This window comes from Lissotriton helveticus, chromosome 4_1 (genome assembly GCF_964261635.1).
Source record: "Lissotriton helveticus chromosome 4_1, aLisHel1.1, whole genome shotgun sequence".
In the NCBI taxonomy this organism is placed as follows: domain Eukaryota; kingdom Metazoa; phylum Chordata; class Amphibia; order Caudata; family Salamandridae; genus Lissotriton; species Lissotriton helveticus.
Genome location: NC_136063.1, coordinates 2,021,321,887 through 2,021,336,265, shown reverse-complemented (window position 1 = coordinate 2,021,336,265; position 14,379 = coordinate 2,021,321,887). Strand labels below are relative to the sequence as shown.

The 14,379-nt window shown below is 47.4% G+C and overlaps 1 protein-coding gene across 4 annotated transcripts in view; it reads right to left on the bottom strand.

Annotated features, from left to right (window-relative positions):
* MTM1 (myotubularin 1) overlaps positions 1-14,379 on the bottom strand; it is a 739,022-nt gene that overhangs the window by 133,182 nt on the left and 591,461 nt on the right. For all 4 annotated transcript variants that reach the window (XM_078688643.1, XM_078688645.1, XM_078688646.1 and 1 more), the window contains exon 13: positions 4,345-4,458. In XM_078688643.1, coding sequence (XP_078544769.1) covers positions 4,345-4,458 — 114 coding nt within the window. The remainder of the gene's footprint in view (positions 1-4,344; positions 4,459-14,379) is intronic.

Genomic DNA, 14,379 nt, shown 5'->3' with positions numbered 1-14,379 from the left:
CATGCAAGAATCTTGACTGACACCGATGTATATATATTTTTTTAAATTTTTTTTTAATGTTTGTTAAGTATCCACATCATGTAACAAATAAGACTGTAACTGTTTTTGGTACTAAGTGAAATTATTAGTTGCTCACAAACATACGGTGATAGGGGGGCACCTTCACTCTAAAGGCCATCACAACTCTTTGAGAACACTATATGTGACACAACAGGCCACGGAGCATGCGTCGATTTAACTACTTAGATCACTAAAGTTCACGATCTATACCGCACTCGCTTCTCAGTGCTCGTAATGTGTACACCCACAACAAATCCTTTGATGCGCCCCCTTTTCTTCTATATATCTTAGTATCTTTAAGTAAACGGATATAAAGACTAACGAAAAAACAGTTACTCTCGAATCTTTTCACCTTCACCTTCTTAAGTTTGGTGAAATTAAACACTTCTCTGCCGGTGTACTTTTCGTTTACTATCTCCTTTTGACAACGATACGAATTCCTTTTCAATGTTAATTTTTAATTTTATTTTTAAACACTCCAAGATCCTTAGTATTCGCGCGCCATAACCAGCCACATGTACGACATTTCGTACTCTAAGGATCTAATCATGTTTCCCTAGGAGGTTAACAAACAGTGGGTGCCTTGGTGTTAATACATTCTCTCGCCGCACTACTTAACCATTCTAAGATGGCGGATTCCTTTTCTCGAATATGACTGACAATTGGACATCATTGATGTCTAGTTTGCTTAATAAAATGACCCCTCCCACTCGGTCACGTGTCCGTACCGAGAGACGGCGACCGGGAACCTAAGGAGGAGGGAGACCAAAATACGGGTAAGCAGTTTAACAGATCTCGAGCCACCCGTGACAAAAGCTTGTTCTGTAAACATACAGAACCGGACTCTTTGTGAGCTAACTCGTGCTCTTGCTTTTCACTTGTAGCGCACCGCCTGACTAGAAACGCACCCGTTTCCAGTGTTCTTGCGACCAGAAGGATCCCCTCCCGGTTTCTGCCTGACGCACACAAATAGTCAGGTATTTTGTCTATTTAAACTCCCTCTAATAGCAGATGTGCAATAGTGTGCATCAGTTAAAGCACCGCGCTATTACGCGCTTATAGTTGTTATGAGCCATTATGACTTTCGTTTTTCTCCTTTTTACTGCCCCTGGCTCAAACAGAAAGTTGAAGATTCCTGACAATCAACCAGGCAGACTGCCTAAAACATTAGTACTTTCTTCGTGACTACCCTTAAAGAACGCACAGTTTCTATTTAGTCACTGTTACACTAAACATCGGTAAGGATACCGCATGTTTTTCAGCCATCTATTTTACCAAATGGATGTCATGGCCCCTTTTAGATTGTGTTCCCTGATCTTTTTCTCCTTTTTAATTAAAAATTATTATCTTTTTATGTTTCTCTCTCCTTCAGTCTCTCTATGACATAATCTTCTAACACTTGAATACCAGTCCAGACCTAATCGCCAAGATTATACTGAGCTTTAAGGTAAATAATCCATCATGTCGAGAGACAGTGTATTCTCTTTTTAAACTACAACTTCACTTGCGCGGTAACGGAATTCCTCGCTTGCTTCTACAAATCACTTAGAAACACCTTGTTTTTAACCACGTCCGGCTACCGCTATAGTACCTCACCAACACCCCCACACAATAGCTCACTAAATTCACTTTTCAATCGACTCACCCCCGCACGATCCTTTAAAGTGCAAGATCACCGTGTTTGAGTGATATGTGACCACACACTGTAGCATTATGCCACAAGATCGCACGGCAATAGACCGCCACCCAAGGGCAACCACCCACAGCCCTGGGGAGACATACTTCCTAAGTATGTGGCCTCATCACTATACACGACCACCATGTGCCAACCCAGACGCACAGCACTACTGCATGTTGGTTGCACTCTGTCACCATTTGCAGTATGTGACCTAGACAAGCTGCATAAGTAAATCTGCATATGTTATTCTTGTATCATCAGCCCTGAGGAGTCGTGTTGACTCAACTGCACACGACGAAACACGTGTCGGCTGGCTTTGTATGAAATTTCAAGAGTCTGGAGAAAATAAACATCTTCTTGCTGTAACCAAGAACACACCAAAGAATCTGCTTCTGTCTCTATGAATAACTACCAGTCATTGTACTGTCTGTGTGATAAATTACTGTAGTAGCGAGAGCGTAACTGTATATATTTGCCCCTGCAAAGATGTTGGAAGCTCATTTGAACTTTCACTTATCCATCTTCCTGGATTCTTCTGGGTTCTTGGACGGGTCCCAACATGGCTTTAGGAAGTTCCACAGCACGGAGTCTGCTTTGACTAAGGTGGTAGATAACATACGCCAAAAAGTAGATCTCGGCCAAACTACCGTGTTAGTGCTGTTGGACCTTACGGCGGCGTTTGACACCCTGTCTCCCTCAACCTTAACATCTTGGCTGAGGGAGGCAGGGGTAACAGGGCCGGCCCTGAGTCTCCTGAACTCTTTTTTATAGCATAGAGAACAGCGAGTGATGCTCTGAGACTTCCTCTTCCCTGCTAAATCTTTGCAATGTGGGATGCCACAGGGGTCGGCCTTGAGCCCGACCCTGTTTAATATCTACGTGGCTCCCCTCGCGAGATTAGTAAGATCTCAGGGGATGGAGGTGGTGTCGTACGCCGACGACACGCAGATCATGGTGTCTCTGGCCCACTCTGTGAGTACATCCGCGTCCAACTTTAGGTCCTGCATGCAGCTTGTTGCAGAGTGGATGATTCTTAACTCCCTAAAGTTGAACGGCGACAAAACAGAGGTCCTGGTCTTTGGTAAGGACCAGGACGTGTGGTCGAGCGAGTGGTGGCCCTCATCTCTTGGCACCTGCCCCACTCCCACCCAATCTGCTAGGAATCTCGGCGTCATCTTCGACACCTCGCTCTCTATGGAGCTTCAGGTAAACAGGACAGTTGCGACCTGTTGGGGTGTTATGAGGACCCTTAAAAGAATCCTTCATTATCTTTCTTCCCAGGCACGCAAGCAGATTGTGACTGCTCTTGTTGGCTCCAGGTTGGATTATTGTAATTCGCTTTACGCCGGGGCCAACAAGTGTCTTCTGCAGCGTTTACAGTTGGTGCAGAACGCTGCTGCGCGATTCGTGCTGGCCCTTCCGTGGCCTGCATCTGCTACTATGGCAAGGAAGAGCCTCCATTGGCTCCCTATCTTCTTTAGGGTCTCTTTTAAACTCTTTTGCCTTACGTATAGTGCCCTCATGACAGGCCCTTCTGATGCTCTTGGGTCCTTGCTTACTCGCTATGTACCCAGCAGATGTCTACGCTCTCTGGAGCTGAATCAACTGGTAGTCCCACGTTCTAGGAAGGTTAGATGGGGGAGTAGGGCGTTTTCCATCTTGGCACCCCAACTATGGAACACACTTCCTTTGGAGATCAAATCTCAACCCTCACTGGATCTCTTTAGGAAAGCCCTTAAAACTTGGTGTTTCATTAAAGCCTACCAGTAAGTTCCTGTCACCTGCTGACTCAGCTAGATATTGAGCTAGGTGCCTTGACGCCCACTGGGCTAAGTTGCGCGATTATAAATCTTATTTCATTTCAATAAAAGCCCAAAGCAGTCACTGTAATTTAGTGGGCAGACTCACAGGTGAAGTTGGGCGGCACATCCTGATGGTGCTGGAGCTATAGCTGGTGAAAAGCTTTCCCAACCTGTCTGGCGCCAGGAAGGATATTCATTCAAAAGGTGAATAATCTGCAAAAAACTATATTTACCCTGTATGGGTTGCCACCACCAAACAGATAATATGAATGCTAATTGTGAAATGGAATAAAAGATTTTTGAAGTTGTATGACGTTTGTAATGACAACAGAAGCTCAATGACAAGGAGAGAACAAAAACGAGAAAGCATCTTCAGTCATTAAGATGGCTAAAAAGAAAAACGCGGTTATAACCACCACTCCCTTGGCATTGCCATGTGAAAATGTGCACACTATTGTTTTTTGCTTTCAATCAGGAATGAACAACTAGTTTATTTCAGATTGCTCTTTGACAGATAATAGGGGAGAGGAGTTGGCCTAACGGCTAGGGTGCTCGACCTCGGACCTGGGGACCTGGGTTCGAGTCTCGGTAACCTCCTTGTGATTCTGGGCAAATCACTTAATCTCCCCGTGCCTAAAAATGAATGTGTGTCTGTTCTCATGTAACGTAACTGGTGCTATGTAAAGTGCTCTGATACCTGATTCGGTTCGGGTCTAGTTCGCGCTATACAAAACTCAAAAAAAAATCAAAAAAAAAAATCAGTAAAACATTATCTAAGATGAATCAGAACAAAACATAACTCACCTCCTTTTCTCTCACTGATTCACAATTGTATAAAAAAGTACCAAATCTGCAGCTATACAAATGATCCAGAATTGTGATCAAAAAATGTTCATTGAATTCAAAGGCTGTAGGAAACTGAAATAGAAAAATAGTTTTAGAAACCAAAATTAACAATTCAAAAATCAAATGAAAAAACAAGTAACAAATATTTTTGCATGAATGATCAGTACTGAAGTCTTTAAGAGCTCGAACCCAGAGGGCCACATAGACAATTGCATTATGTCAGGTATAATCGACATTTCTTATCTTTGGTAAATAATACACAATATATACAAACACATAGAGGGTCCTTGGATAGCCCCTCCAGTACTGTGACTTACATTTTGGGGCAGTCTACATTACAGCATGGCTAGAGTGAGACAATACGTTAACCTCCTTAACTCATTGTTTTGTTAGGTATGTCATTTACATTTTTGTTCAACAAGAAGATCACCCATTTAGTAATTGGGATGCTGATTTGTTTACCCTTTCACCACACCTTTCTGCATCAAAGTTAGGTGGCCACCAAGAGGGAAATAGGGCAAAGGAGTCATTATGGAGGCCCCACCACCATGCAATGAACAAGGGACTGCCATGAAGCTGCAATGTATTTTGCACAGTGTGTCGGAGACCAGCACCACAGCCTCACTGTAAAGATGACTGCAAAAGCATCATTTATGGTGCTCAGTGCTGTAGAAGCATCTGTGGTGCTATGCTATGACAAGCACCATCCGTACATGCATCAGTGCCTGCATTCCACGAGAGAGCCAGGAAAAATAGGAAGCAGCAGCTGTGTACTGTCCATACCACTTGACAATTGTTTTCTTTTTTAATTGTATGTATGGTCTTGGCAGTTGAGGGTTGATTGATGCCAGCCACACTTCCCTCCTATGGCCGGTCTGATGACCAAGCCTGTTCTAAGAAACCTTGCCTCACCCCAGACTCTGAATGCCAATGCCGTGGTAGAAGCCTTGACCCTAATGAAATGGACTCTCATACCTTCTTGAGGCTGCTTTTTGGCCGATGTGGAGCAGATCTTAATAAAGAGGACTATTCTCCTTGACAGGGCCCTCTTTTCTACAGCCTTCTCTTTCTTCACTCCGGAGAACTACACAAAAATCTGATGGTCCTTGGTACGATCAATGTTAAATACTTAAAGCCCTTTTTGGGTCCAGTCAATGGAGCCTCTTCTACTCTTTGGAAGGGTGGAGAGGGCCAAAGAATGCTGGCAACTTGATGGATTGTCAAAAAATCAATAGGAGAGGAAGGGTATGCGGGGTGCGTCCTGTCCCCAGAAGTAATATGTTGAAACAATGTGGACTGGCCCACTATGTGTATGCGATTATCTTAGTCACTATTTTGTGGCCTGGATTTTGGACCCATTAGGTGTTATTAAAAGACCCCTCACACACCAACCTGGTTGGTGTCATGCTTCATCATCGGGGTCCCAACCAGGCGGCCGAATGCCACCTGGTTGTGCTTCGACGCCTGACTACAGCGGAGGGGGTGTTGGTGCAACAGTGTGATGTGGGTGAAAGTCAAGGATAAAAAATACCTCTGGGAATCCCTACCTATCTTTTTTTATTAATGGCGGCCCAGGGTATTAGTTAAAAGTATGTGTGATGCAACTACTAAAGGAGTAATTTTCCTATGAGGTAAGGATTCCCAGAGGTATTTTTTATCCTCGACTTTCACCCACATCACACTGTTGCACCAACACCCGCTCCGCTGTAGTCAGGCGTCAAAGCACAACCAGGTGGCATTCGGCCGCCTGGTTGGGACCCCAATGATGAAGCAGGACACCAACCAGGTTGGTGTGTGAGGGGTCTTTTAATAACACCTAATGGGTCCAAAATCCAGGCCACAAAATAGTGACTAAGATAATCGCATACACATAGTGGGCCAGTCCACATTGTTTCAACAACTTATTGGATTGCCCAACGCGGAAGAAGTCATTACTTTAAGCAGGAAGACCGCACAAGTCCACAGCACCAGTTTGTCCATAAAAAGGGTGGTGTAGGGTGGTTGCGCTGACAGTTCCTGAAGTTCACTAATGCAACAAGCTTAAGTAATTGAAGTAAGGAAGACCATTTTTAGAGTCAGAAGCTGCAACGAGCATCTGTGCATCAAGGGCATACACATGACAAACGTCAAGACCATGGCCCCTATGTAGCATGACCATAACAAATCATTTGGAAGGGAACATGTGTGGCAAAACACCACAACAGGTGGTGTGAACAAGGCTGGTTGGTGAGGCAAATGTAGAAAGGCCGAAAAGGCCAACAAAAACGTCTAATGGTGCTGGGATGAAGTCAAAAGAAAAACGAGAACATCTGACACTTTAGCTTAAGGGTCTGTCTTGCCAGCTCCACACTAAGACACAAATTTGATCCAGAGCTAGGAGCTGGATTTTGTGGAAAAAGGCCAGATTGTGAGGATGACATTCATGTCTTCAGATGGAAGATCAAACGTAATTAACGGACACCACTCAAGCTTCACTCATGGAAGTGCAGACTGTGCAGGTTCAGATGACTGACTATGCCTGCTGCTGGAACAGAAGATCCTCCTAAAGTGGTAGTCTGAACTGGAGCCACTTGGATGACTTGGCCTGGTGTCTCTGGATCTTTTGTTGCACTTCGGGCAGGAGCAGCCGAAATGCATCTTCTAGCCAGTGTCTTCACAAAAACTCCAGCACACAAAACCTTGGACAATGCTCATTCTTTTTTTTTTTGTTGTTGTAACTTTTTACTACATAAAACAGAAAAAACGAAAACACATCAACATACATTCAAGACAATATAGCATTAGTACATCCATTAGGTCTGCGGTCGAGGAGGACGGGAGATACATGACAAAAGGAGAGAAAATTCTTCGAATATAGATAAGGGGGGGGGGGGGGGCAAAGGCAGAATTGCATATAAACAGCACAATGTATCACAGCTTAGAAGGAATGCAGGTCAGGGCGATTGAGAAGGACTAGGAATTTCTGCGAGTGGGGGCGTACAGATATCTCCCCGGTATGAGTTCCACTGGTCCCAAATCTTTCCCCATTTTTTAGGTCTGCCTCTTGCTATATATACCGTCTTCTCTCTGAACATGCACCAGTCCACACTCTCTTTCCAAGCAGTCACTGTAGGCGGCCTCGGGGACGCCCACAATTGTGCAATATCCCGTTTGGCAACCATATTGGCAAGAGTCACCCACCGAAGCTGCGACACGTCATAATCATTCGGACCCCATACATTCAATAAACATTGCCGGGCTTCCGGCATCATCACAACACCCGTTACTTCATTCATCACATCATGTATACGGTTCCAAAATCGCACCACCTCAGGGCATTCCCATATGATATGGAGATAGGTGCCAAGGAGACCACAACCACGCCTACACAAGCCATCCGTGGAATAGCCCATATGGATCAGACGGGGGCCGGTGACATAGAAGCTGTGGAGGATCGTGAGTTGGACCAGACGGAGGCGGGCCGGGATCGCAACCTCCCTGGGAGAGGAGATCGCGGACTGCCAGTCCTCATCATCTAGTTCAATGCCATCAGCAATCCAGGCTTCACGAAGGCGATCAAGCAAACTCGATCGGTCATTAATCATCTTTTTATAAAACAATGAGATAGTACTGTCTGGCACATGACCGTCTAATATACGATCTTCGAGGGGGGAGGATTCCGGAATATCACTACGCACGGGAAACACAGAATTCAAAGCATGGCGTACCTGGACATAACGAAATTTTTCCCTATCACTCAGCTTATATTCCGCTTGCAGGTCCGAAAAGGACTTCACCCCTCCTTTAACCCAGAGATCACGCACTTTACTAATACCGATCGTATCCCATTTATCAAATCCCTTCGTCTTCCATAGGCAACCCAATTTTGCAGAGGCATAAAGCGGAGTTGCGCCAGTTAGTTTATCACTCCAGCCCATAGCCGCCGTCGCGCTATGCCAGACCCGCACGGCTATAGCGGTAGGTCCCGAGAGTTGTGAACGGGAGGATCTCGAGTAAAGCGCCCTGTAGTAGTCACCACCCGGGAGCAGCCACTTATCCATTTCAAACGCCGAATTCAATGCCGGACCATACATCCCGTGGTTGATGGCAGCAAGTTGGGAAGCCCAATAATACCTACGAATATCCGGAAGCGCTATGCCGCCATCATACCAGGGAAGTGTTAATTTTGAAAGAGCAATGCGTGAACGTCCGTCCCATAGCAATTGCCTCTGCAACGATTCTACCTCCCGAAAATATTTCGACGGGATTACATCAAAACTATTCTGAAGTGCGTATAGAAACCGCGGTAAGGACATCATTTAAAAGAGGGCTGCACGCCCCAGGGAAGACTACGGTAATCTACGCCAGCGCGTTACATCTGAGCGCAACCTTTGGAGGGGGGGGGAGTAAATTACGTTCGTAGCGAACCGCCGGATCCAGCGAAATAAACACACCCAGGTATTTAAAACCAGACTGCGACAACTGGATGGGACAGCCCCGCGGTAAACGAGGGACATCACCCGCGAGCACGTAGATATAGGATTTAGACCAATTGATAACAAGGCCCGAGTTCTTCCCGAAGGAGTTAAGCACGTCAAACAATACGTTAAGCGATTTTTGGGGAGATGTGAGGTACAATAAAATATCATCCGCATATAAGGAGATACGATCTTCAAATTCCGGAGTCCAACATATGCCCTTCATCGAAGGTTCCCACCGTAGCCAAGCGGCGAGTGGCTCCAACGCAAGAGCAAAAAGAAGCGGGGATAACGGACAACCCTGCCGCGTGCCCCTCCCAAGAGCAAAAGGCATGGAAACACGACCATTAACCACCACCTGCGCCAACGGCGTTTCATACAGGAGTTTGACCCAACCAATACAGCCTGCGCCAAATCCAAACTTGGCGAGTGCGGCCCAGAGATACGACCATTTGATTGTGTCAAATGCCATCGTGGCGTCTAAGGACGCCAAGATGGCCGGCTCACGCAACGTCGGGGCCCTCGCGAGAACACCATGCAAACGTCGCAAATTTAATGCCGTGTTACGATGAGGGATAAAACCTGACTGATCCGGATGGATCAGGTCGCTGATCACCGTAATCAGACTATTAGCGAGCAGCTTGGTGAGGATCTTAGGCTCCGCATTTAAGAGCAAAATGGGTCTATAAGACGAGCAGCGATCCCGTGGCTTGCCCTCCTTGTGGATCACCACAATGGTCGCAAGACGCTGGTCCCTAGGGAGGGAGCCATTTTCTCACGCAGCCAAAAACATATCTCGGAGATAGGGAGCTAGAGTATCAGGGCGTAATTTATACAATTCTATAGGAAGGCCATTGGGACCCAGAGCCTTGCCGGAACGAATGGAGCGCAGCGCGAGAGCCACCTCATCCACCGAGGGTGCGGCATCCAAACAATCCCGATCTGATTCTGACAAACACGGCAGCGCTATATCTCTAAGCAACAACTGAGAATCCTCCTCGGGCCTGTCGGACACCGAGGTATACACCTCTCGGAAATAGTCAGCAAAGCATTCAACAATTTCAACAGGGTCCGTTACACGCACACCATCCAATTTCTCAATCACCGGAACCACACGACTCGCTCTCTCCCGTCTGTCCAGCCAGGCAATCAATTTCCCTGCTTTATCACCCACGTCATATAACCGTCCCTGCTGTTCCCTATTCATCATCTTGGCCGCATCAGTAACTAAAGTTTTATATTCTGATTGTTTAAGGTGGAGAATATGCAATGCTTCTCGAGTCACATCTCGCTCCAATGCAGTCTCTAATTCTGTAATTTCAGTCTCGAGATTAACAATTGCCTCATTCTTACATTTCTTGGCACACCCAATCAAAGACAATGCCCGTCCCCTGATAACAGTCTTGAAGGCTTCCCACAGCGAAACAGGCGAGGACACAGAACTCACATTTTCAGCAAAATACAGATCAAATGATTTAATCAGTTCAGAACGAGTTTTGGGGTTAAGAAGATACCAGGGGTTAATCGGGGCCACCCTCCCTTCAGCGCCTGTGTTAAGATTAAAATGAAACCAGATAGGGGAATAGTCTGATATACCCCGGGCCAGGTGTCTAATCTCTCCAATCGAAGGGGACAGGGCAGCCGGTATCAGGATATAATCCAGTCTAGAAAGACTACCATGTGCTCCCGAGTGGAAGGTAAACGGAGTCTGCTCTGGATGCATTAGCCTCCAACAATCTACAAGCCCCAATGTTTCCAGAAAGTCACCTAACCAGGATTGCGCAGCAGGAAGGTCTCTGGACGGATAGCGATCCGCTCTGCCAGAAATGACGGAGTTAAAATCACCACCCAATATCAAGACACCCTCCGGGAGACCCAAAACCATCCGCCCCAGGTCAGCAAATGTCGTGGATTGTAGGCCAGGAGGGACATACACCGACACTAACGAAACCGTTTTTCCCTCCCACCGCCCAACAAGTGCAACATATCGACCCGTGGCGTCAATGACCACATCATCAACCTCGAAGGGGAGTGAAGTCCTAAGCAATGTACCCACTCCTCTAGAACTAGATGTAAACCCAGAGTGGGCAGCAAGACGATAACCCCGTCTATTAAGAGCGTGACAAGTATTCCCTATCAAGTGCGTTTCTTGTAGCAGAACGACGTCGGGCGAGAGGCGCCGCAAAAGCTGCATAACCACCCCTCTCTTTATCCGATCACCCAACCCATTCACATTCCAGCACAATACCCTCAACCCCCTACCCCCATCCAGATCTACAATGAACTCCCATCTCAAAACGAGCATCACACCAATGTCAGAAACAATGAAAGTTCTTGGCCTTGAAAAAGAGAAAACAAACAATCCCAAAACAGTTCCCTCCCTCCCCCCAATGCTCCCAACACAACTCCCCCCCACCCTGCACCCCTGCACAGACTCAGAAGCCACTCCAATTTGCAGTGTGCCTGTCGCCCTAACAATTACAAACAAACAACTAGTCTACACAAAGAAACCCCAGAGGAGGAAAGGGTCCCGCCATCCCCGCTACCTCCCAGGATAAGGAGGGAATGATCAAAGAAGTCAGTGAGCCTCAGCTGGTAACGGTGAATAGTGTTCCGGACACAGACGCCATAGTCATTCTTGGTCCATTAGACCCCCTCAGCGCCACCAGTATGGTCCTGGTCAGCACGGCGAGCCGGTAAAGTGTCCAACCAATCACTCGCTTCCTCAGGCCGGACAAAGAAGAATGTTCGATTGTCGCATTCAACATGCAGTCGGGCCGGGAACAACATCGCATATTTTAACTCCTTGTCCCTAAGCTGCCGTTTCACCCCTTGAAATCCCATTCGTTGTTTCTGGACCGACTGGGAAAAATCCGGATAAAAGTTCACAGCGGCGTTCTCGAACTGCGTAGGACCACCTGTCCGTGCCGCCTGCAAGATGGCGTCGTGATCTCTGAAGTTGAAGATCCGTTCAATAATCTGACGGGGGGAAAACCGGGCTTCGCTTGACCCCCCCGGCACCCTGTGTGCACGTTCAACGGCAAAGAATTTGCTCAGGCCCTTGGGTGCAAGATGATTGAGGATAAGGTACTCCACTCGAAGATCAGTGGAGAGTGAACTAGAGTCTTCCGGAACCCCAATAATACGCACGTTGTTGCGCCGTGCACGGCCTTCGAAATCCTCCAAGCGACGAGCAAAGAAGTCATTGGCAGTTCTAAGATTGCGCACTTCTGTTTGCAAGTCGGACACATCCGTTGTAAGGCTGGATGTCTTTAGGTCAAGTGACTTCACCCTCTCGTTCGTCTTGGCCAAACCAGTTCGAATGAGGTTGACATCAATGGCCACCGTGTCCAGCTTCAGAGCCAGGGCTTCATATTGTTGACCAATAGAGGACTTGATACCAGCAATGGCGCCCATCACGCCCTGTAGCGTTAAGTCCGCCGATACAGCGGGATCGTCGACAGCCTCCTCCCGTGTCTTAGGTGTGCCACCGGGAGATCCTTTAGAAAGTGTGTAACGATCCATGACATTCGTCTGGGTTGAGCCTCCTCGGAAGGTGGTCTTGACTTTCCGTTTTTCACCCTCGGGCTTGCCCGTCATGGCGAGCCGGGTGCCCCGAAGGGAAGCTTGGGATCTGGTCCAAATGGCTCCTTAGAATTCACCCACAAGAATACCAGAGGCAGAGTTGAGTCGATTCGAGTCCACAGCCAACCTGTCGCTAGCTCTAAGCCCAATGAACTGGCATAGGAGCCAGCCCGGTCTGCCGTCACCCCGCAGATAGAAGACAATGCGCAGGAGAAACGAAACCGAAAGTGAAGTGAGGCTATGAACTGATCCCCGCCAGCCGTTGTTGTTGAATTACGACCTGGGTAAAGCCACAACTCAAGGTCCAGGCGGTTCCATGGAGAAGGCCACAAACTTCAGGACGGCATAACTCGGGGACCCTGCGTCCGATTCCGACCCAGGAACCTGCTAGTACATCAGCCGGGTTGTGTCTTCAATGACCTTCCATCAAATCAGGATATTATCCAGGATAAATGCGGGAGGCGGCAAGGGTCCTCGGGAGCCCTGCGCTCACGTGGCCATCACGGATACGCGCGAAGCTCCTCCTCCACAATGCTCATTCTTGATGGCAATAATCAGGCTTCTCCACACTATCAGAAATTGCCCCGTGCCACCTTGGGGTGACGACTCCATTTGTGATTCGTCAGACGCCGCTGGCTAAGCCCGTCTGCTCTGGCATTTGAGGTTCCCACCAGGTGGTTTTTATCAAGGAAATGCTCAGACTCTCAAGTCAACCCCAGCGCTATAGAACCTCCTGGCAAAGGACCCTACCGTGCCTGCTTGTTGCAGTACTACATAGCAATGGTGTTGTCTATAAGAACTTGCCCCCCGGCGTCCCGCCCCCCGGCGTCCCGCCCCCCCCCCCCCTCAAGTGGACAGCAGGAGGGCCATCACCACCAAATTAATGGCCCACCGCTCCAACAGGCTGAAATGGAGTCAGGTTTCCAAAGGATCCCAGAGTGCTCGAATCTCTAAATCTTCCCAAACCAACAGTGACGCATCCATCACTACTGTCAGCTCTGGGTGGGAAGGGAGAGAAGCCTGTCACTGGACCAATTGTGTTTGAGTAGCACCACCACAGACCGTGAGCCGTTCTTGCCAAAACCGCGACGGCATTCATCAGATTTCCTTGGTGCTGGGTCCACTGGAACTTCAAATTCCATTGCAGGAACCACATCAGAAACGTTTAAATTCTATCCTTGGTTTCACTGGAAGTGAATGCAACTTTCTTTTAGCAACGGTGTAGCATGCATATGAATTGGGACACAATAAATCAGCCTAGCCGCCTCATTCTGTAAAACAAGTTTATGTAAAACAGTGATAGCCAGGCCTACAAAAATCACTGTAGCATAATCTAACCTAGATAGAATAGTAACTATTATTACTACTTTGTGTGCTTCCAAAGTCCCTAAGAGGGCTATTTCCTTCATTGTTTTTTATGGCTTAAATCTTTTTATTGAGTTAAAATACACATAGCAAAGTTGAAAACACGACCCCCAGCTCTCAGAATCGTCATAAAACAGACAAGTGTCGCAGTGCGCGTTATTACTCTAGTAAATGCTTGGAGCGGGTTTGTTAGAGTAAATGGTTAACAGTGCAAAGAGAGGCAGTACGCCAACATAAAAGGAAAACACAACAATCCCACCCTCCTCCCCCCTCCCTCGTCCGCCAAATCAAGAACAATAGAAAGGGAAATGTGAGGCACAGTGATGTTCATCGCGGTCTACGAGTCTTGCACGAAGAGTTCACCTGTGGTATTTGCATGTCAGTCAAGCGCAATAGTCGCAGGTATCTAGGGCAGGTCAGCTCCCTAAACTCGGTTATGAGCAACGTTAGGAAAGGGCGCAATAGCTCAGAGAATTCAGATCCCCTACCTGCCAGCGTGAGAGTCAGTTTCTCCATCCCCAGCACCATCCACAGTCTCTGGAGCCAACCGGAATCAGGTGGGGGCGGGGGAGACTGCCAGTGTGCA